This window comes from Ovis canadensis, chromosome 2, assembly GCF_042477335.2.
Source record: "Ovis canadensis isolate MfBH-ARS-UI-01 breed Bighorn chromosome 2, ARS-UI_OviCan_v2, whole genome shotgun sequence".
Taxonomy (NCBI): Eukaryota; Metazoa; Chordata; class Mammalia; order Artiodactyla; family Bovidae; genus Ovis; species Ovis canadensis.
In genome coordinates this window covers 214,052,941-214,077,601 of record NC_091246.1, presented here as the reverse complement: position 1 = coordinate 214,077,601, position 24,661 = coordinate 214,052,941, and the positions used below count along the sequence as shown (strand labels likewise).

The 24,661-nt window shown below is 41.0% G+C and overlaps 1 protein-coding gene across 4 annotated transcripts in view; it reads right to left on the bottom strand.

The window, feature by feature from the left end:
- Window positions 1-14,382: 14,382 nt before the first annotated feature.
- The window catches only part of ADAM23 (ADAM metallopeptidase domain 23), a 189,371-nt gene continuing 179,092 nt past the window's right edge, over window positions 14,383-24,661 (bottom strand). Inside the window, exons 26-27 of one of the 4 annotated variants that reach the window (XM_069578117.1) lie at window positions 17,800-17,893; window positions 14,383-17,418 (exon numbers count right to left, since the gene is read on the bottom strand). In XM_069578117.1, coding sequence (XP_069434218.1) covers window positions 17,845-17,893 — 49 coding nt within the window. In that variant the 3' untranslated portion in view covers window positions 14,383-17,418; window positions 17,800-17,844. Of the gene's footprint in view, window positions 17,419-17,606; window positions 17,894-24,661 lie in introns of those variants that run through there. The other 3 variants (XM_069578121.1, XM_069578119.1, XM_069578120.1) reach the window with 3 other exon arrangements.

The following is a 24,661-nucleotide window of genomic DNA, read 5'->3' as shown; positions in this document are numbered from 1 at the left end:
GGAAATAAAATCATGTATTATAATAGAGACTGAGGGGAAAGTTTTACTTTAAAGCACAAATGATTTCAGTCCTCTAACTTTTTAAAATCTTCAATTCATGCAAGTTTTGAGATTGCATCAGAACTCATTAGAACAAAATTGCAGACCCTTATGCTTATAAAAATGACTTGTATCAACCAAATTCAAGTGTCATTAGGCACACACATCTGAAACAATTGAAACCTACCAAAATAAGTGGAGAGCATACACCATTTCACCATTCAGCCACTTTGCAATCAAGGTCCTTTGGAACCTTCCCCTCACCTCTTCTTTAAAAAATCTTCAGAAGAATAAATTTCTTTTAACAGGTCCCATGCTTCTGACATATCTGAAGGAAATAGCCTAAGAGAATTTAAATTTATACACAATTTTACTAGCATAGATTTAGAAGATCATGTTACATATTCAAATCGATATATATGGATACATGGATATACATGTATATATATATATATATATATATACACATACAAACATATGTATATATATGTAAGTATATCCATCCTATCCTGGGATCCTATATCTAGATGAAGTTTCATACCTAACACACTCTTGGGACATACATTCACACATGGCCTTGAACTGATAATCATGCAAGAAAATAGTGACATCAGCAAAGGGCATTGATTAAATCTTAGTGAGAAGTTTACAAATTATTATATATAAGTTCACGGTTTATCATATATAAGTTCATGATTTTTCCAGAACTGCTATCAGAAAGCTGATCCCCTCTGCTCTCAAACATGACATCTGCACTTGATACCCAACATAGCTTGTCATCACCAGCAGAAAAAGAAATTTGATCTTGCCGCAAATTTCTTGAGTTTTCAGTTCATTACCTCTTCCTCATTAGGCAGCAGACATAAGTGAGAGAACTGTGCAAAAGATCTATTGTACAACCACTGCATCCATCCACTTTAAGACCAGAAGGTTTAAGCAACAACTCACACACCTGGGCTTTTGTATTAAACAGTGTACTGAATGCGCAGCAGTTTTGGACATACTCTAGTGCGCTGCTGGTTGTAAATACTGTTGACCCTCTTCATTACCTTCTTCAGGTATAAACGTTTCAGACATAAAACCTTAGACCAGGGGAGAAAATCAGAGCAAACACAACAAAATTAAAGCTATGCTCATCTGCTGATAGACCCAAACTCTGTCTCTCACCATTTCTGAAAAGTCATATTTACAAATATGACCCAGTTTACTTCTAAATCACCATGGTTGAGCTAATGTTCAAAACCAGGATCCCAGTAGCTTTCTGAAACCATGCTTCTCCCTTTCTCAAAACTGATTCCCAGAACAAGTAATACATTTAACACATTATAAAAAATAGTCTGTCTCACAGTAAATAGAAAGGTTCACACATACTCAGGCCTTTGTAAAATCTAGAAAGGAAGAAGAGTAGTATTATGAGAGGCTGGGATTATTTTGCCAGAGATGCCTTCAGGGTTTCATTTTTCTACGGTAGGGAAAAAAAAACCCCTCTTGTTTCAAAAGCAAGATGTCAATATCATTTTTAGCTGTCAATTACTGGTAGCTCAGATGGTACAGTATCTGCCTACAATGCAGGAGTTTAATCCCTGGGTGAGGAAGATATCCTAGAGATGGGAATGGCTACCCACTTCAGTATTCTTGCCTGGAGGATTCCATGGACAGAGGAGCCTGGTGAGCTACAATCCAGGGGGTCACAAAGAGTTGGACACAACCGAGTGACTCACACTTTCACTTTCACTTTTTGTGCAAGAAGTTCAGTGTTAGATGTCAATCACTCTTTTGTTCAAGGAATTCAAATTTTAAACTTCTCTTTCCCTATAATAAAAGTAAATATATATAAAGCTTTTAAACTAAACTAACTGCAAAGCTATTTAGCTAACTGTCAACTTATTGCAGGAACCTACCCAAACAGAGATGACTTTTTGTCATAAAATATTTATAATAGTCTGCTAATAGCAGTGGTATGTGATCTGTGGATATACAAATTGTTTACCTCCTGGCAAATAATTCTGTAAATTGCTCACTCAGACTTTACTAGTTAGAAGATTTCTTCCATGGTCATCCATCTGTAATTCATTCATCCGTAAAAAGCCAGAGTCTTTTTATTTTATGTGAGCAGCTACCTACTTGGTATAGATCCTGAGAACAAAGCAAAAATGGACTGAATTGACTTCATTTCCCTCCTTTCATCTGAGAGTTTGGTCTCATATAAATATTTGAGTACAAGGCTTTCTGGGAGTTTTTTTAACTTTAATAAAGAAAAAAATATTTCTTTGTAATGATAAGTAATGAAATGTGACTCCAAGCAACATGTCACCATGAAAATAGAGGTTACACAACTTTCTGAGCACTCAGTGAAGTACAGAGCCATTTTGATTACTTGTAACCACGAGTTTCTACTTGGATTGGCTCCTTTTATTTCTTAAGTTCAACTCAGTTTCTCAAACTACCAAATGCCTGATTTAAAAAACAAGAAAACAAAAAAACAAGCCTTAAGCATCATCTCTCTTTGTGTGGCATTGAAAGTGTAGTTTTGAGATTCTTGAGCAATTACCAGCTTTCTTTTGTTTCACCTTATGCCAACTGTCTGCACTTATGTCATAGTGGCCCAGGAAAGATATTTTTCTGTGGAGAGTTACCATGAAGTGATTAATAAACAACTGTGTGTGTGTGTGTGTGTGTGTACACGAGCGTGAGCACTCAGTCATGTCTAACTCTTTGTGACCCCATGGACTATAGTCCTCCAGGATCCTCTGTCCAGAAGATTCTCCAGGCCAGAATGGGATTCTCCAGGCCAGAATACTGGAGTGGGTAGCCATTTCTTCCTCCCGTGGATCTTCCCGACTCAGAGATCAAACTCATGTCTCCTGCATTGCAGACAGATTATTTGCAGTCTGAGCCACTAGGGAAACTCAGCACTCTGTTGATAAATCAGTATTTGGCTCCTAATAAGTAGAGGAGTCCCCTTCATGGATCATTGCTTTGTCGTGGTGAAGGGGCTTAAGTAACTCAATGAAAGTCCATATAGTCAAAGCTATGGTCTTCCAGTGGTCATGTATGGTTTTGAGAGCTGGACTGACTGTAAAGAAGGCAGAGCGCCAAAAAATTGATGCCTTCGAACTGTGGTGCTGGAGAATACTCCTGAGAGTCCCGTGGACAGTGAGAAGATCAAGCCAGTCTTGATCTTGAGGGAAATCAACCCTCAGTTCTCAGAAGGACTGATGCTGAAACTGAAGCGCCAATATTCTGGTCATCTGATGAGAACAGTCAACTTATTGGAACAGTCCCTGATGCTGGGAAAGACTGAGGGCAGAAGGAGAAGAGGGCATCAGGGGATGAGATGGCTGGATGGCATCACCAGTGCAATGGACATGAACTTGGGCAAACTTCGGGAGATGGTGAGGCCCAAGGAGGCCTGGCGTGCTGCAGTCCACTGGGTCACAAAGAGTCAGACATGACTGGGTGACTAAACAACAGAGGAGAGGAGTGACATTCTGATTTCTTGTTTCTGGAATACTGAGTGCTTATACTTTCAGTTTCAGACCAAAATTGTATAATTATGGTTATATTCATGGAAGTAAGAGTTTTTTAATTCATTCATTTTAATTAATTCTTTTGCAACATGTAAATATCATCAGAAGTTTATTTAAGTGTAGACATCCCTATTTTCCTCAAAATCTTTTTCAGATATCCTACTGAAGCTCACAATTTTGGGGGTACTTGTTTGTTGCCCTTTATGGAAAGTAGTTGTTGATTTTCATATCAGTTGGAATCATGGCTATAGCAGGAAGGTCAGATTTACCCTTTTTTGTTCAATTCTTGTGACCAAGAATTCAGTCCTGCTATCAGTAACCTTTGAGCACAAAGTGTCAGTCTCACGAAAGGAATCTTCTTCCCCTGCTGCATTTATTCCATATTTTCTCCCAATTTTCAGCCCTTTCCCTCCCCCACTCTTTTCCTTTCCCTTTTGATGATAACTCCTTGAGAAACTGCCTCCGATTTTACAGCTTAAATTATATTTGTAGATGGTTCTCAGGTAAATATTTCCACCCTAACCCCTCTAAGGGGTCCTGTACCCTCATTTCAATATCTTTGCTGGACATCCTCACCCAGGTTTCCTTCAAGCTTCTCAAATCCAACAGATCCGAGGTGGAAGATATCTTTGCACCCTAGATCAGTATCTCTCCCAGATTATCCCCATCCTTCCAGTCACCAGGTGTCAAACTCTTCTGTCTCTCATACTTCCCGCAATCAGCTGCCCAATTCTGTTGATTCTACCCATGTGATCTATCCCACTCCTTTCTGCATTGCAGAAACCCTGCTTCAGTTCTTTATTACTCTGGATCTGTGGTGTGGTCCTGGTATCCTATCTGGCTTGTCCACCTCCTGCCTCTCTTATTCACAGTCCATCTTATATACTGTTGCCAGATAGTTTCCACTCTTCCAAGACTCGGGGGCCTGCTTGCCATGGCCAAGTCCATGCATGACAGTTCAAGATCTCTTCAACTTTACCCAGAGTTGCGGGTCATTCCTCGGTTCCTCCTTTCCACTTTATACACTGCGTGCCTATGAGGTCAGTCACTTCAGTCATGTCATGCTCTTTGTGATACTATGGACTGTAACCCACCAGGCTCTGTCCATTGATTCTCCAGGCAAGAACACTGGAGTGGGTTGCCATGCCCTCCTCCAGGTTTCTTCCCAGTCCAGGGGGGCGAACCAGCATCTCCTGCATTGCAGGCAAATTCTTTACTGCTAAGCCACCAGTGAAGCCCTCTATATACTTTATGCTCCAATAAAATCAGTCTCTTGATGATTGTCCCAGATGGGACTCACTGGGCAACAAACTCCAAGGCAGAGGTTAGAGCAGAATTTTATTAGGAAGCGCTTTTCTGTAGCTGTGGCAGGGGAGTGATGGAAATAGGACTGGGCAGAGGAAGATGAGATCTCATGCAGGCCCCTGAAAAGGAGGCGCTCTTGGAGCCCATTTGAATCCTGAGTTGGGTTGAGAGGGGTGGACCTTGAGAACCCTGCACTGCTCCATCTTTGGATATAGTCTCTTCGTGCAGGGCAGTTTTCTTCATTAGGGGAGGCCTCCAAAAGGGCCAACAGCCGCTGCCATCTTCTGGCAGTCCTCCCAGCACATAGAGGAATAAACCCTTTATCAGCAGTTCACAGCCTTTTTGGCACCAGGGACTGCTTTTGTGGCAGACAGTTTTTCCATGACCTTGGGAGTGGGGATAGATTTGGGATGACCCAAGCACACATTTATTGTGCACTTTATTTCTATTATTATTATTACATCAGCTCCACCTCAGATCATCAGGCATTAGATCCCGGACAGTGGGGACTCCTGCTTTACATAATCCCTTTATTTCTCAAAGTAGGTCCAAGGGGTACACCACACACCCTACCAGATGCACTTTTCTATAAGCTCAGTGGCAAACTGAGATCTGTCTTTTGTGCCCATTTCTAAACTTTTTCTTTGGTAATAACATGCCCTCATTCCTGTTAAACTTCTAGTCTCCTTTGCCACTGGACACCACACAGTTCCACCCAACGCCTCTGATGAAAACTGATACATGTCACTGCTAGATTTGCATTCAGAAGAAGTGATGGGCCCTCCAAGTCTCCTCCTTTCCTCTTGCCTCCTGGAAGGTAGACAGGCTGATGTGGGCTGAAGCAGAGAATTTGTTTCATGAGACAGAAGCTGTGTCTTAAGGATTTCACAATGAGAAAATGGAGGGTGTATGGAGCCACCTATTAGCTCCGGGTGGCTCCTTCAAAAGGAAAAGCTTATATCTTTTTTAAACTACTGGTCTTCTGGTCTTCGTTATTTCAGTTGAACTTGTTCATCTACCTAGCTCAAGTTGCAACAGTTTTCTTCCCATTTCCATGTCCCTGGTGCATGCTAAGCTGCTTCAGTCATGTCCAACTGTGTGCAACTTATGGACTAGAGCCTGCCAGGCTCCCCTGACCATAGTTCACCTCTTGTTCAGACACCAGTTTAAATGTTTCCTTATCTGGAGAATCTTGTTGATCTTGTTGATCTTCCTACCTTCCTTTCTTTCCCAAAGGAGACAGTAGTATTCTCCTCTGCTGACCTTCCATGGTAGTTTATCTAGCATGACACTTTTACCTAGCATGACACTTTTATCATAGTCATTCTTGAAATAAGACCATTTGTAGTAACATTGACAGACCTAGAGATTATCACACCAAGTGTAGTACTGCTACTGCTGCTAAGTCGCTTCAGTCGTGTCCGACTCTGTGTGACCCCATAGACAGCAGCCCACCAGGCTCCCCCGTCCCTGGGATTCTCCAGGCAAGAACACTGGAGTGGGTTGCCATTTCCTTCTCCAATGCATGAAAGTGAAAAGTGAAAATGAAGTCGCTCAGTCGTGCCCGACTCTTAGCGACCCCATGCACTGCAGCCTACCAGGGTCCTCCATCCATGGGATTTTCCAGGCAAGAGTACTGGAGTGGGGTGCCATCACCTTCTCCGAAGTGAAGTAAGACCAATACAAATATATAATATCACTTATATGTAGAATTTTTTTTAATGGTGCAAATGAACTTATTTATAAAACCGAAATTGATTCACAGACATAGAAAACAAACTTAGTAGTTACCAAAGGGAAAAAGTGGGAAAGGATGAACTAGAAGTTTGGGATTAACATATATTCACTACTATATATAAAATAGGTAAACTACAGGATCAATGGTGTGATCACTCACACTCACCTAGAGCCAGACATCCTGGAATGTGAAGTCAAGTGAGCCTTGGAAAGCATCACTACGAACAAAGCTAGTGGAAGTGATGGAATTCCAGTTGAGCTATTTCAAATCCTGAAAGATGATGCTGTGAAAATGCTGCACTCAATATGCCAGTAAATTTGGAAAACTCAGCTGTGGCCACAGGACTGGAGAACGTCAGTTTTCATTCCAATCCCAAAGAAAGGCAATGCAAAAGAATGCTCAAACTACTGCACAATTGCACTCATCTCACACACTAGTAAAGCAATGCTCAAAATTCTCCAAGCCAGGCTTCAGCAATATGTGAACCATGAACTTCCAGATGTTCAAGCTGGTTTTAGAAAAGGCAGAGGAACCAGAGATCAAATTGCCAACATCCGTTGGATCATGGAAAAAGCAAAAGAGTTCCAGAAAAACATCTGCTTTATTGACTATGCCAAAACCTTTGACTGTGTGGATCACAATAAACTGTGGAAAATTCTGAAAGAGATGGGAATACCAGACCACCTAACCTGCCTCTTGAGAAATCTGTATGCAGGCCAGGAAGCAACAGTTAGAACTGGACATGGAACAACAGACTGGTTCCAAATAAGAAAAGGAGTATGTCAAGGCTGTATATTGTCACTCTGCTTATTTAACTTATATGCAGAGTACATCATGAGAAATGCTGGGCTGGAGGAAGCACAAGCTGGAATCAAGATTGCTGGGAGAAATATCAATAATCTCAGATATGCAGATGACACTACCCTTATGGCAGAAAGTGAAGAACTAAAGAGCCTCTTGATGAAAGTGAAAGAAGAGAGTGAAAAAGTTGGCTTAAAGCTCAACATTCAGAAAACAAAGATCATGGCATCTGGTCCCATCACTTCATGGCAAATAGATGGGTAAACAGTGGAAACAGTGGCTGACTTTATTTGGGGGGGGCTCCAAAATCACTGCAGATGGTGATTGCAGCCATGAAATTAAAGACACTTACTCCTTGGAAGGAAAGTTATGACCAACCTAGATAGCATATTAAAAAGCAGAGACATTACTTTGCCAACAAAGGTCCGTCTAGTCAAGGCTATGGTTTTTCCAGTAGTCATGTATGGATATGAGAGTTGGACTATAAAGAAAGCTGAGCACTGAAGAATTGATGCTTTTGAACTGTGGTGTTGGAGAAAATTCTTGAGTCCCTTGGACTGCGAGGAGATCCAACCAGTCCACCCTAAAGGAGATCAGTCCTGGGTGTTCATTGGAAGGAATGATGTTGAAGCTAAAACTCCAATACTTTGGCCACCTGGTGTGAAGAGCTGACTCATTTGAAAAGACCTTGATGCTGGGAAAGATTGAGGGCAGGAGGAGAAGGGGACAACAGGGGATAAGATGGTTGGATGGCATCACTAACTCAACGGACATGGGTTTGGGTAGACTCCGGCAATTGGTAACAGACAGGGAGGCCTGGCGTGCTGCAGTCCATGGGGTCACAAAGAGTTGGACCTGACTGAGTGACTGAACTGACTGACAGGATCAACTGTATAGCACAAGGGAACTATACCCAATATCTTTCAATAACCTATAATGGAAAAGAATCTGAAAAAAGAATAGATATATATGTATGTATAACTGAATCACTTTGCTATATAGCTGAAACATTATAAATCAACTATAGTTCAATTAAAAAAGAAAAGAATAAATAATTGCTAGTTCTTCCCCTATTCTCAGATCCTGTGCTAAGTGATAACATCGTGTAAAGCAGCACTGGGCTTCCCAGGTGGTGCTAGTGGTAAAGAACCCACCTACCAGTGCAGGAGATGTGAGAAATGAGTTTCTCACTGGGTTGGAAGATACCCTGGAGGAGGGAATGGTAACCCACTCCAATATTCTTGCCTGCAGAATTCCACCGACAGAGGAGCCTGGCAGGCTATAGTCCAAAGTGTCACAAAGAGTCAGACGTGACCGAGTGACTTAGCACGCATGAACGCAGAGCAGCATCTGACCATCATAGCTTCTAACCTGCTGTATCCAGCAAAGATCTTTTATTTGGTAGACGCTTGTATTATTTGTTGACTCAATGAAGTTTTTTAAAATATGGGATTAAAAGGGGCATTCCTTTCAATTTTCACTGATCAGTTTTGTAACAGAAAATTGTCACTCAACAGAGGTAACAGAAAAATTCCATCTCTCACTTAACATCCTGCAGATTCATAAGCTGATTAACACATTTCCTCTTAGGTGGAATAAATTTTGTAGGAATACATTTGCGACCTTTTCCTTTGGTCTTGCTGTCCTCTCTCTCTGTGTGGTGTGCTCAGTCACATCTGACTCTTTGCGACCCCATAGACTGTAGCCTGCCAGGCTCCTCTGTCTAAGGGGATTTTGCAGGCAAGAATCCTAGAGTAGGTTGCCTTGCCCTCCTTCAAAGGATCTTCCTGACCCAGGGATCAAACCTGCATCTCTTGCATCTCCTGCACTGGCAGGTACATTCTTTACCACTAGTGTCACCTGAGAAGCCCTATCCTCTCTGACTAGTTCTAACAAATGGCCAGAACGTACATTTAAGCAGTGACATCATTACAAGTTCTGTAACTGGGGACACTCCCACTACCTCCTAGTGGCAGTGGTTTCTATGGTAGCTTTGAGCAGAATCAGCCCACAAACATAGGCAGGAAGTGATTCTCTCCAAGGATTTTCTGATTACATCCTCATGCTCATTGCATGTGTGCATCACATGTGGTCTTGGATTCAGACAAGGATTAGGAATTCGGCTGTCTGTGTCCTGACATTGGTCCTACCACTTACCAGAATGATGATCACAATGAAAGCGTTAAACATTTTCGAGGTTTCAGCTATAAAGTGGAAATATAAGAGGGGCAATACAGTGATGTAGTTGGAATATGGGCTCTGGAGCCTAAAAGACCTGGGGGTTCATTCTCACTCCATCACTAAGTGGAGCTCTCACACTCTGTATGATCTAGACATTTTGGATTCCTGTGCATCGCTTGGGGATGCACAGGAATGTGACTAGAGCTGTGGGAGGAAGGGGAATTCTTCCCAGTGAAGGAAACAGTCTGAGCCACGGCTGAGAGACTAGAAAGCATATCTTTTCTCTAATGATTCAACTGTCCCATCCTTTTCGGGAGCGAGGAGGGCATGCACCCACACACACATACATACACATACATCCACACACAATTACATACACACACACACACATGCACACAAATGAGCAGGGATGTAGAACCATAGATTCCCAGAGAGACCCACTGGCTGCCTACCTTTGTGACCTGATTCTGTGCTGACAGGAAAAAGCAAAATAAAGGTTCAAGAAATTACCAAAGTATTAATGGCGTATATATGCTGATGACTAGATTACAGTGATTTTAATTTTCTTGAATTTTTTTGTTTTCCACATTTTCTTCAATAAACACGTAAATTTTTCATCACTCTTTCCTGATAGATTTTTCAGTTTCTGGATTTCTTTTCTCAAGAATCCTTTATTTCCTTGGATCCAAAAAGTTACACCAGGATCTTTGGACTTGCCACATTGGCTGATTCATCCCTGTATCTGACTGGCCTGGAGAGTCAGACTGAAATAAATTCTGTCCTTAAGATTTTGCTGGACCTAGTCCTGTACTTCCTGTTGCCAGGTAGCAGACATGCATAATCAACCTCAGCACTCTATCAAACCAGTGGTAGATATGGCAAAGGAGCCAGGCAGCCACTACGCAGCTATAGAAAGCTTTGAGATAATGTCTATTTGTTAACACTAGACCAGTCCATCTCCCACAAATGAGCACATCTGAATAAGCTTAGCACTCGAAGCACCACCAAAAGAAGCTTCAGGCAGGCTTCCTTTGACCCCCTGCGGCTTTCACATCCCCAAGAAACAGCAGTAGGTTGACATGTAAGTGGCAGCTCATGAAAATGCCTGCATGACTCTTCACATGGCCACGTGCAACCCTGACAGAGGTCAAGATTGCATCTGCACACTCGCTGAAACGATCAAGCAGATTGCAGGGGCTGCATGTGAAAACGTTTCATTATTCTATGTCAAACTTACATCCAAGGGGCCATAGACTCAGTTCTGTGCAAAGACAGTTTCTGTTTGCACTGCCTTTATCCACATGGTGTTTTTAAAATATGAATTGCTGCATGATTTTTTTTAAAAAAGGTAATCCTATATATGAATCTGGACTGATGGCTTCTCTAGAAAAATGAGTGGAAGAGGCAATAAAGGTGATGCTAGTGGTAAAGAACCTTCCTGACAACACAGGAGACACAGAGATGTGGGTTTGATCCCTGGATTGGGAAGATGCCCTGGAGGAGGGCATGGCAACCCACTCCAGTATTCTTGCCTGGAGAATCCCATGGACAGAGGAGCCTGGCAGACTACAGTCCCTGGGGTCACAAAGGGTTGGACACAACTGAAGGGACTTAGCACGCACGCGAAGCAGTGAAGGGTCCAGTTTTCCGCGGGTGACCACTGACTGGAGTGGAACAGAGACCAGGCGTGTGCTCTCCAGCTCAGCTCGGTCTTCTTGGCTCTTTTGTCTCCTAGACAGCTGTTCTGTTCATATGGATAATGGGCACCCTTGCTTCATACCATTTCACCTATGTATTGATAGGAAAAGCAGTTTAAACGTACTGCGTACCGTCCATTCACTATCTCTATGGGAGTGAGCCTGGCTCAGTGGCACTGTCTTGCTGCAGGGCAGAGGCCACCCTGATGTCATTTATAAGTTACTGTCTTCCTTCTTTCAGTCTGAGACCTGGGTCTGAAGAAGCAGGGAGCTCTGCTGTCAGCTCATTTACCTCCTGAGGCTGGAAGCTATTTAAAGCTCCAAATAGATCTGAAGAACTCTTGATACCCTCCTGACCATTCAGGATGAAGATTTTTCTGTTTTACCTTGCTTTTGAGGGACCATTCAATTTCCTGGGTCAATCTGGCTTTCGGTGATGACCACAGTCAGATAAATGTTCTCATGGGTGAACACTGTGGGGTCACAGGTGCAGCCTTTCAGCCACACCAGGACAAGGGTGTGTCCTCAGATGATGGACTGGCAAAGCAGACCTCGGAAGATTCCAGCAGGACAACTATTTTCAGGTGATGTGGGATCATGTATTTCCTTTCTCACCAGAAACCAAGTATGTGACCAGTAACTTGTTCTAGTCAAGGAGCCAGAGCAGCTAATAAGTTTTTGAAAAGACAGCAGAAGTATAACCTTGTAAGGCACACAAAAAAAGAGATAAATAGTAACTTTGGTGGACTGGAAGTGCAATTATACTTGGAAGATGATTTTGATCCCTCATGAATTGAAAGACTTACTAAATAATGCTTTAAAAGCATTTATGGTTCTTATCCATCCCCTCACTACGGACTGAGATTAGCTGGGGACTTTCACACTAAGAAAATAGGGTTTACAGGTCAGATCAAGAAGCCCTCTTTGTCATTACTGACAGCCCCAAACACTGAAGATTGATCTATGATACGCTCATTGGTGGGAAAATATCTAAAAATATTAGGTTTTGATGGAGAACCTTATAATAATAATAATCGTCACTCCAGCAAAAAGAAATCCAGATATCTGGAGCAGAAATTTAAGTCTGAATATTACAGACTATTCTACTCCCAAGGCATTTGTAGACAGACTTCTTTCCATCAACAAAAGCGAGCCCTGGTTAAATGAAACAGCACATGATCATGGCTTTAGGTCCAACGGCACAGCCTCTTTGCTCAAGTGCCACTTCCTCTTACCTCCTTGAACTCAAAGGCAGAGACAGAGTCTCCCTCCTCTCTTCTGAGGCACCGAATTTCTTAAGTCTATTAAGGCACTTATCACATTGAATTTAAATGCTGCATCTTGCTAGAAGATTGAGAGCTCAGAGTCATAGTGTCCTTGAGACCTGGCACAGTACTGCAGGATTTTTATAGATCAAGTTTGGGAAAGGCAGGAAGGAAAGAAGTAAGGAGGTGGGGGAGTGGGAGAGGTGGATGGCAGGCTAGCAGAACGTAAGGAAATGTAGGCCAGATAGAAGGAAAAAGACACTTAGTACCACTTACCCAGAGTGTCTGGGCTCCTCTTCTTTAGTCTTGAAGCATACTACTTCCTAAGCCTTGAGTGTTTCCCAGTTTATAAGACCAGAGAACTTATCTTTCAAGACAGGTCAACACGTTTTCAGCAAGCCTTCCTACATCCCTCTCCCTACACCAGTCCTCTTATCTTAACTTCCCACATGATTTAGTTTACTTACCACCTTGGGCTCAGAGGGGGTTTTTTGTTTTGTTTTAGACACATTGTCTTTCCATGCTAAACTGTGAGCACCTTAGGGCCTAGAGTTTTATTCTGCTCCTTCAAGTCCCAGGTAGAGTTCCTGGCACAGAAGCTTAATAAACATTTGTCAAATGAATAAACTAATGAGTAGAAATTCCTAACTTTTGTAATTAACCTAAAGGGGGCCTACATTAAATTTGAAAGGTTACTTAGGAATTTCATTGTGAGTATATGGATTACCCACCTAATTATTTATATCAAAGTTTTAACTCTAGGCCTGCTGTCCTATTTTCTAGAAAGTTTCTGGGTCACCTTTCACAGTCAGTTACCAAGGGAGCATGAGAGAATTCAATTTGGTGTCAACCTCAAAAATGGAATGAGAAAGAAAAACATAAAAATGAGATAATTCCTTTAAAGTCAAATATACTGATAAATTATACTCTAATATTCTTTAAAGTATAATCTTCATGTTACTTTAAGTGTTCCATATTTCTTTTATCATACAAAATGACATGTGATCGGACATAAAATTTCCATCAGACTCTTCCGACTTGGGCAGATAAGGCTCTTGAGGGGAACTCTAAGCAGGGTGATTATGGGAGGATAAGAATTGATGAAGACTAGAAAAATAAACGAGGGTGAGGTCATGAAAGGCAGCTAGCACTTCAATCATATTGTTAGGTTTGGGCTTTATCTGATAGAAAATGAAGAACTGCTACAAACTCTATCAGAGGAATGACGTAGTCAGATTAGGCTCTGTGTTACTGCAGTACCTTTATGTGAGATACACGCAGTTGTTGATGCCAGACCAAAGCAGGGCAGTGGGAAGAGAGAGGAGACACTGAGAGACATTCATAAAATCGGATTATTATTAGATGAACAATCCTATGTAAGGTGTGAGGAAATACCTTCCTTTGAATGTTTTTGGTATTACAATGTAGACAACCAAACACTTCTGTTTTCTTTTTTAGTTTGATTCTAATGGTACCAGGCTCAAAAGTGTGGATGTCATGACTAGCCATCCCCTGTTTAAACTCAGAAGAGAGACAACAAAGAAAGAAATATGGTAATGGCATGACCCTACTGTGTTCCCGCCCCCAACCCCAGACTTATAAAAGCAAAGCATTTCCAATAAATCCACTGAAGCTGAATCCTAATCAGCAATATATTTACCATCCATCAGGATTTTATTTTGCTCCATTGACCGATTAAATTTTCAGTGAGCCTTTGATTGAGAGACCGGCGCTAAAAGATACTGGTGCACAGCCATTGAATCAACAACACAAGAGAGCACAGAAAAAGGGTTTAAGAAAAATGACCAAAGTATAAAACTACAACATTCAATGTTAACGGAAGTTTTAATATACACTTGACTGAAGATGCATACAATGGACTACTGAATCTCCATCTATAGACAACCAAGATACGAATGAATTTATTTAGCTTCCAGCAAAACTTCAGGCTGTGCACTTAAAGAACTGGAAACCATCTAAAAATGAAAATTAACAGTGGAAGCAACAATGGCTATAAAGTATGGTGAGATGACTTTAAAGAAAGGATTCGATTACTGTTTGGAAAGTTCTTCTGACACTAGTCTTTGAGAAGTTTGTGCATTTCCCATCTCTGCATAGTTAAAAAGGAAAGAAAGAAAGAAAAACAGAAACTAAAGCCACACACAAACCACTTGGCCAAACTCCACAGCTCTATGTGATTCATGTTTTAGAACATGCACCTATGTATGCTGCTCATTCATCTAAGAAGAGTAGCTCTAATTCGATGGGTTCATGCAGTATCCGAGGGTGAGCAATGAAGTCAGCGCACATCTCCTCATCCAGGTGTCACCAATCAATGAAGCAAAAGTTAACGGGTGAAATGGGAACTTGTCATCACTTTACACTAACTCTTGTAGGGTAACATTAAACGGTGAGATGCTTGTGCTTTGAGCTCAAATGAATAAACTGGCATATTCACACCACAAGAATCAGCAAATGAATGGCATGTGCAAGAGAAAATACAACAGACCTTGATCTTACATAAACTAATACCACCAAACATAACGATAATCCACTGTTCACAACTGGTATGGTTGCATTATCTTTCATAGTCATACACAGATAGCTTAAAGCTCGTGTATTTTACATATACACACAAATAATTTAACATTGGAGCATAGGTTTCATTACCTATGAAAGTGCCAGTGTAATAAAAAGTTACACTGACAGTTGCCATATGTACATAATATTTGGGGACCACTGTGGTCTGATTTAAAACATAACATCGCACATTTACAATGTTGTTTGTGAAACGCTCAGAAGTTAACAACAGGTTTAAACTTGTTTGTACTACCATGGTTTTGTACCTCTGGAACAGCAGGGAGATGTGTATGGTGGACTCAGCAGCAGCTAAGTATCCACTGGTGAACAGGACTCAACAACAGAGACACAAACAGAGTGACAGGAAGAGATCCCGAGTAATCTGAGTTTCCTCCAGGCTCCCTCCAAGAGCCAATGCTGCTTGGTAGAGGGATACAACTCATGTCTTATGACACCAAGGGTAAGGCTGATAAACCTTGTAGGTAACCCTGTTATTACAACATAGACATACAGCTAGTTCTAGAGAAAGACTACATACCTATGTAGCACCTAGGACTCAGAAAGCAATAACAGGATTAAGATGTTAGTTTACGGTCTAGTGAAGCATTTAGAAATTAAGGTTTCTGCTCTACGACTGCAACACTTCCAAAGCAAAGGATAACTTGGGGAAAACCCCACTGTTTAAAGCAGCACATATTAAGGAAAAAATCCTTTGCAAAGTTCAGGCAAAACTGGTGAGACTAGCGTCATGAATCTTGCTGAAAAAGAACTCAAAGCTCACTTGAGCAACTAATTTAGTTGTAATGAAGAAGTGAATGGGACAACTGGATGTCCTGTTTCTAAAAACAGGATGTTACAGAAGTGTGGGCTCTTTAGGGTAAAACAGTAAAACATCACTAGATGGATGCTTACTAAAGGGATCATGTACAAGCTTTTATATTGAAAAAAAAAAGGTGGAACTAAATTTCTTTATTACTGTAGATACTCAACACTTGAACGAAAGCTATCTTGACCATCAATGGAAGAAAAAAAATCAGTGACAGTGAATTAAATTCAGAGGGGCTTGGGAACCCAGATTACATCTGCATATCTGCCTGGAGGGAAAAGAACGATGTGAATTTGTATATCGTAGAACTCCACTGTAATCCATCACAACATTCACACAGATCAGTCATACACCGTGGGCCAGACAAGGTTGGTTGAAAAACACAACACACAGAATTAAAACCGATCTTAACAGTGCTCAGAAAAAGGTAAATGCTGTTTCCGTCCTCATTACCAGCTTTACAGTGGGGATCTACCATATATATCTTGAGGCAAGAAGTTGAAGGCATGAATGAAATCCTGACAATAATAGATATGGAATAAAATGAAAAGCTTAACTTTTTCCCCAAGCTTTCAACATTTAAAAATTATTTTTTAAATTTAAGGCTTTAAGTTTATCCTCCTTTCACATTAAAGACAGGGAAAGAAAACTGTTCAAATCAAAAACTGACATCATGAGCTTGGCACTTTTGTGATTAATTTGAGAGGGTGTCTACTTTCTTACATTATATACAGATGTTTATAATGACATAAAAAAAATTAGAGGCTTGTGAGTACACATATTTGCATTTACATTTTTATGTAAATTTTTATGTTTTTCCTATGGGTTATTTTGTTCTTTGTGTCCCCCACCCTTTGTTTATGTTTGGTTTCAAGCATTTCATCTCATTCAATCATTTCATTTTTTTAATTGCACCTGTTTTGTGCCCAAACTCCTTGAATCTGAGGCCATATCTTTTTTTTTTTTTTAAGCAAACTCAAGAATCATTGTACAACATGTTACAAGAGAGGACAGAGACAAAGAGAAATAGAGAAAAAGAATAAAAATGATGGAGAACAAACATAAACTCAAATTTACAGACAACCTTTACAAGAGAAATACTTCAGTACAGACAAGTGAAAATGATGTGTCAAAATCTATTTCCATATTTACATTTATAAAAGGACTATACAATAGCATCATTGTTCAAATTCCAGCTTCCATTTCCAAAGGGTGTGAAGTCCAGGAGAAAAGACAACAGGAAGTGAATCAACAAGAGCAGGGGTGTGTGGAGTTCCTCACGGCCTGGTCAAGACTAGGGAGCAGGGGGCAGGGGGGCAGGCAGCTTCCGTGGGTTCATCTGCCACTTTCATCTCAGGAAATCAGTTGCAGGTTTTGCTGTGGATTGGCTTGCTAGCTGTTTGTTGTATATAGGCCATGCAGATTTTACCCTTTCGAAAATTAGATCTTCATGCCGCTGGAGTGTGTCATTGGTAAGAAAAGAAAAAAAAAATCATGCTAAATCATTTAGAAGATATTAAGTGATAGCAGGCTGAGGAAAGAAAAAGATCATTTGCTATTTTTTAATGGTTCTTTTATTGCACTTAATTTTTGTTGTTCTTCCTTCTTCCTTTCATAGAAAAAAAAAAGATTCTGAAATAGTTATTTGTACAATATTGTCTTTTGCTCCCTTTTATTGATAGGTGGTGGGAGGGGTTCTTTGAAATTATTTCCAAAAAGGACAATTTTCTTTGACTCCATCCCTGTTACCCCAATGTTAGTTTTCTAGTCATTACCACCCAAGGTTTTTGTTCACAGACTTAACAGTTCTGGCAACGATGCTGCAAGTATGTCATACCCAGAATCCCACAGTGCAAGATGCTGTTCATCCAGGGTCGCTGATTCAAATGGGGCCTTGCTGAGTAGGATCAAACCTCCTCTTCTTGACATTTCTTCCAGAGTGCGTCAAAAGAAGATGCAAGCAGAAGGGGAAAAATTCACAATATTAATCAGATCATGATGAGAGAAGGGTAATGATAATGACAGCAACGCTAGTTCCAGAGCAAAGTAATCAACTCACCCCGAGGCAGACTGTCCAAAATAACTCGAAACAGAGAACAGCTCACACTCTGGATGTTGTTACAACCTCCCTGTCAGCGCATATCCATTTGTGAAGGCCGAAAAGAAGCTTCCAGTTGTTCACTGGAACAGAAAGCCTCAGCAGCCCAATTTGTCTATTTCAGAAGGAAGTGTGAAAGCTACTCAGTTGTGTCCCACTCTTTGCGACCCTATGGACTATACAGTCCATGGAATTCTCCAGGCCAGAATACTGGAGTGGGTAGCTGTTCCCTTCTCCAGGGGATCTTCCCAGCCCAGGGATCAAACCCAGTTCTCCCGCATTGCAGGCAGATTCTTTACCAGCTGAGCCACAAGGGAAGCCCAAGGATACTGGAGTGGATAGCCTATCCCTTCTCCAGCGGATCTTCCCAACCCAGGAATCGAACCAGGGTCTCCCGCACCACAGGTGGATTCTTTACCAACTGAGATATCAGGGAAACAGGTTTCAGAAGGAAATGACATAGCTAACGTTAACTAGGTATAAATTAATCCAGGAGGCTCTTCCACTTAGGGGGCTATTAGAAAAGCTAAGAAATATTTTGAAAGTCTTAGAACTGTTTCCTTTGGGAACTTAAGAGTTCTGTATCTGTGGATTGGTTTTTGCCAAAGTGACAAAAACAAAGCAAAACGAAAAAACATTGCTCTACTCAGTTATCTTGCTGCCTTGGGGTGTGAGCTCTTACCTCACTTTGGAACAAGCATTTTTCTTACCTAGAAAGTAGAAACCCAGAGTGCACAGTCAGATGGTACACTCCAAGGAGAATGGACACAGGCTCAGGTTAGTTAAGCAAATGGAGCAGCTTGGCTTAGTTGAAATAAGCAAGTTAAAATGCTTTGCTCACAGTGTCCAGTCTCCTCAAAAGAGGTTCTTATGTTTAAGAAGAGAAAGAAGAGAACCAGCAAGACACTACAAGGCAACAACAAAAGTTGGTTGCAACCTCCCCATGGTCTGGCTTCATGTGGGGCATCAAGCAGGGGTTCATGCATTCAGTCTGCACACTGGGCGGGCGCAACACAGCTGCCACCATGGCATCATGCAAAACCGGAGCCCCCTCATCCCCCTCCCTGCCCGTTCACTCGGGGCCAGTTGATACCCTTACAGCCCTAAGTACCAAAAGGACTGCAGTATATTCCTCGTTCCCACAGGTAATTCAAAATAAAAACAATACGAAAGCTGAAAATATGTAGAAAGAGATCCTGCAAAGTTCTTATATTTTTTCCCCAAGATGACTGCTTTGATGCTTCTCTTTTTCAATAGCAAATATAAAACTCTTTAAAGAAAATCTCCCCTTTTCTAAGTTTTCATTATGGCATCTTCACTAATGGCTTAAGCATGTGGATCACTGGCCAACACATAGTACAAACACTGTTTGTAGCACTGCTACTTTTTCCTTTTCACCATTCCCCTTCCTCCCTCTCAACCCTCTTTTGGGTCAGTATCCCTAAAAGCAATCATTGCTGATGCTGCCCAGGAAAGAGAGGTGAGAACAAACGGGAAGTCTCCCACGATGTATCTGTTACTAAGTCAGTTTCCTTCAGAGCACAGGGCCTGTGTCTCCACATGGCCACTGCCCTTGAAGGTAGATGCATTAGGAACCACACTTCCTGTGAGTCAGGTGGGGGGAAACAGCGACTGTTTGACCTTGTGGAATGACCCTGAAGGACTAGGCACCCCAACCTATTTAGATGTGTGTTGCCAGAATGCAAGAGAACCATTAAACTTTTGTCTCCCCAATTAAAACTGTGTGGAGGAAAAATCAAGTGGGCTCATGGTACACATGTAAATAACTATACTGAAAGTGAAAGTCGCACAGCCATGTCCGACTCTTTGCGACCCCATGGACTATACAGTTAATCGAATTCTCCAGGCCAGAATACTGGAGTCGGTAGCCTTTCCCTTCTCCAGCGGATCTTCCCAACCCAGGGATCGAACCCAGGTCTCCCACATTGCAAGCAGATTCTGTACCAGCTGAGCCACAAGGGAAGCCCAAAATGACTCTATCGCCCTTATATAAATCCCTTTATTCAAACTCAGGGAATGTCACATAAATAGCCACATTTAAGGTCGTAATAGCAATCTGGTCTTTTTGTTGTTGTTGTTGGCCAAGCTGCAGAGCTTGCAGGATCTGAGTTTCCCAAACAGGGATCAAACCTGGATCCTTAGAAGTGAAAGCCCTGAGTCCTAACCACTGGACTGCCAGTGAATTCCCTGGTTCACTTGGAGATATGAAATTCCATTTCAGCCTGACATATAGGCAACCTTTAGTGTCCATAAGTTGTCAGTTTTGAAGCTTAGACTGCATTTTTTATAAAAACAATGTCCTACAGTATGACTGGCCTCCCAGGGCAGATCAGGAGGCCAATCCACCCTCCTCTCTATGGGAAAATCGACTCTAAATCCTAATGAGGAGTCCAGGACAACGCTTCCACCACTGGCGTCCCAGCAGAGAGAAGGTGGAGCCCTGTGATGAGGACAGTGAGGGCCATTCCTGCAGTTGGCTGACTTTCAGGGCTCCTCACGGGTCAACTGTAAAACCACTACTGGCTACTATATGTTGAGAACTGCCTATCAAGTTATTTTGTTCTATTTTAATGTGAAAGCACATCTCTCATCCGTAGATGCTTGCTGCTTTCCTTCCACAAGTGTTTTCTCTGAAATCCTTTGTTCACTGGATTCTGAAGGTCGCTCACTTTTTCATCATAACCTGCAAGGTATTTCTGAATCATTATAGAATATCAGTGCAATCCATAAACCTGCATTGACTCAGTTTTCATCCATTTTTACTACTTCTGAAAAACCTGTACTTTTGTCTACTATATGTTATACTATATGCTGCTGCTAAGTCACTTCAGTCGTGTCCGACTCTATGCAACCCCATAGACGGCAGCCCACCAGGCTCCCCCGTCCCTGGGATTCTCCAGGCAAGAACACTGGAGTGGGTTGCCATTTCCTTCTCCAATGCATGAAAGTGAAAAGTGAAAGTGAAGTCGCTCAGTCATGTCCCACTCTTAGCAACCCCATGGACTGCAGCCCACCAGCCTCCTCTGTCCATGGGATTTTCCGGGCAAGAGTACTGGAGTGGGGTGCCATGGCCTTCTCCCATGTTATACTATATATACATCTACAAAAGATTTTTTAAAGCTTCTTCAGGTAACAATAATGTTTTGGGAATTGTAAAGTCTTAGATATTCTTTTAAGGGCATGTTTATCCACCCCTAAGATCTCTTTTTCCATGATGAGTCTCTTCTTTTTCCATGATGAGTCTCTTCTTTTTCCATGATGAGTCTCTTCTTTTTCCATGATGAGTCATCACTCACCCACCAAGAACCCTTTGCCCAGCTCTGCCCCCTTGGTCACCTTAGACTGAGTTCACTTCCCCGGGTGGCTGAGTTAGGGAGCTGAACTGGCTCTTTTTGGCTAACCTGGCACCACCACCACCTGCTAGGTCTAAGTAAGAAAGTGCCTAACCCAAGTGTCAGAGGGATACTGGGGAAACCAGGTCGCTTATTTTACATTGGGATATGGTCATAGAATTTAGATAAGGAGCAATCTGGTTATCCTCCTCATGGAAAGACTAGCTAAAATTGATTTCATTTCTAAACTCCACAAAAAACAAAAGCAGAAAAAAGACATTTGATTTTTTGAGAAAATGTAATTAGCAATATTAGATTCATTTCAAATTTCATTCAGTATGCCATTCAAACAATTCAGTTAACTTTCCTTGTGATAATCCAGATATGACCCTTTCAATTTCATTTATTGCAAATACCTAAACAGTCCTTTCTTTAGTACCTCCAACGACAAGGAACACAAGCCAAACAATCTCCTAGCGTCCAAGTCAGGCTCGGTAGGGACTGAATCTGACTTCTCATAGACAGGAAACCACATATTTAATAATATAGGTTTATTAAATTAACACTTTTAATGTCAGAGGCAGCTCTGCCAGGCCAACATGGCAACTCCTGCTGCTGAATCCCATGGAGAGAGCAGGTGGTGGAATAATGGGGCATGGCAATAGTCTTCCATAGCCTGCAATTATAACACGTTTGAAAGAACTCAACATTTGTCCTCAAATCTTGTGATATGAACTATCAGCAAACTATGGCACTATTAACCTTCAAGTTCTTTTCCTATCATCACCTAGAATCTCTTTTCTACCACCATCACCTATGGTGTGGATATACTCTATGGGCATAGAGATGACCATATTGCTCACATCAAAACTCCTGTCTTCAGATTTAGAGAATTCAGATAAAAAGCTGCATCCAAGTTAATAACAGCAATTCTGTTCATTGTTAAATGAAGAGATGAAATTATCTTTTTATATACTTGTCACTTGTCCTAAGCTTTAGAGAAAGATGCTACTAAAATGTACTTCAGTCTCTTGATTTTTTTCAATGTCCAGGAAAGGCAACAACTCTAATGACCTAGTGGAGCAACATTATTATTCAATGCTGAATGATAGCCATGAGCCTCCTTGGCTACCACGTTTGCAATCTTTTGCACCACAGTTCATAGCTTTATTTAGTGTGTGCAAGGATAGAGAGGAAAAAAAAAGAACAAAACAGCAGAGGGCGAGAGCAAATGAATGCAGATGTGGGAGAAAGTTGACCAAACTGGTATGACAAGGGCCTATGTTCAGTTTTCACAAGATTTCTCAGAGAAAAATCCTAACACCTTAAAGACTGGGAATCCATAGACTAAACTATCCCTTAGCATCTTCACACTTCTGGAATACAGAACTATTGAAATTACTTAGGTATGCCTACCACATTACCCAATATATCAGAATATTTTTAAAAAATAACCTACCCAATAAAACATTTTTTTCTTTTTAAGAGTTTTACCATCTTGCTTAGGGAAGTCTTGCTTGCATTAACCAAAGTTTTCAGATTCTACTATTCTGCTAAAAAGAAGTAATCTAAATTCATACTATTGTTTTGACCACACAATCTTGATAAAGCTTCATCATCACTTTACACACACAAATTTGCACACATTCACACACGCATATACACTCACATAAGCTTATGCTTTAACCAGCTATTTAAGGGTAAATATGGTTAAAAAAACAGAACCATAATGTCAGTGTCAGGAGTCAGAGCACAGCTGTGTCTCTCATTCATACTTGAACAGGTTATGCTGGGTATGAAACTTCTTCCACAACTACATTATTCAGAATGTTATAGCTAAAGAAATTCAACATTAGAAAAAACCAATACTTCCCCTGAGCAGTTACTATATTTTCCTGGATGGCTAAGTATATGTACCTTCAGATTCTTTAGGCTATCTTGCTAATTTCTCATCCAGTAATAAAAGCCCAGTTTCAGGAGGGCTTTCCAATAAAGATATTTAGAGCAATTCTTTTTACAAACTATTTTCAACTTTTGATTCTAAAGAAACCTCTTTTGTATCTACATTGAACTCAATGAAAGACTTCAAAGTTTCAATTCAAACTGCAAATAATTATACTTCCAAATCATCTCTAGACTAATCATCTCCAAAACTGTGTGAAGGGTGGGAACAGTGAAGCTTCATCATTTAGCACCCAAAGGCTTTTATTGCAAGGTTGAAGTAGTTATTTAAAGCTCCATACAAACCACATCGCTACTATTAAAATATAAAGATCTAACATCTAAAAATCTAAACGAAAGATTCCCATGGAGCAACAAATAGCACAAACAGCAGTACCTCCTACAAATTTAAACTGCTAACATGACATGTTCAAGAATTCTGTCTTCATTTTTTCCTTTACTTTACTTTATACTACTGTGTGCCTTCTACAATGTTTTCCTATAAGCGTCATAAGGAAGGGAAAGGGCATTGACAGAACCCAGCCACACAGGTCTGCACAGCATCCCCCCAAAGGCTATTTCTCACCTCTCTAAATGTCCATCTCTTCCCCTTTGTTTTCTGTTCTGATAACTAGATATCTTTCTCAGATATAAATACACTGTACAGGCCTAAACTACTTATACAGTGATAAATGCTTTTTTGCTTTTCCCCAAAGAAACATGCAATTCAAGCTGTGAGCTAGGCCAGGCCAGTGTTTTGAGGTCCTGCTACAGAACAGTGCTCTCATCTCCAAATGCTGAAGTGGCACATTTGTCACTGCTTGCGGCTGGATGGCTAAGATGCCCAGCGGGCTCTTTTCCAGGCCTTTGAAGCTGAAGTCTCCTAACACCAAGGAGGCGTAAGCCTGGCCTGAGCCAAGTTTATTTTCCTTGAGGCATACTTATGGAAAAGTTCAAAGGAGCATTCTAGAGTAACAGATCATGGAACTACTGAAATGTATAATGACCTTTTTACAGTAATGAGACACTAAGAACAGTTTTTGCTAGAATTATTTCAGCCCAAACAAACACATATTTTTCTGTTGTTAGGTACCACATGAGTGACTCATTAACTGGGCAAAATCTTATTAATATCATGATGAGAAAGTTAAATGTGTTTGTGTGTCTTTGAAAGTGTGCTGATGTCAAAATTACTGTTTCACTAAACAGGTTCAAATTTATAAATATCTCTGAAGAAAAGAGGTACCATCTGATAATACCCTTCCAAGCTGAAGCCACTCAAAAATTCGTAGGCTTATTCATTAAAT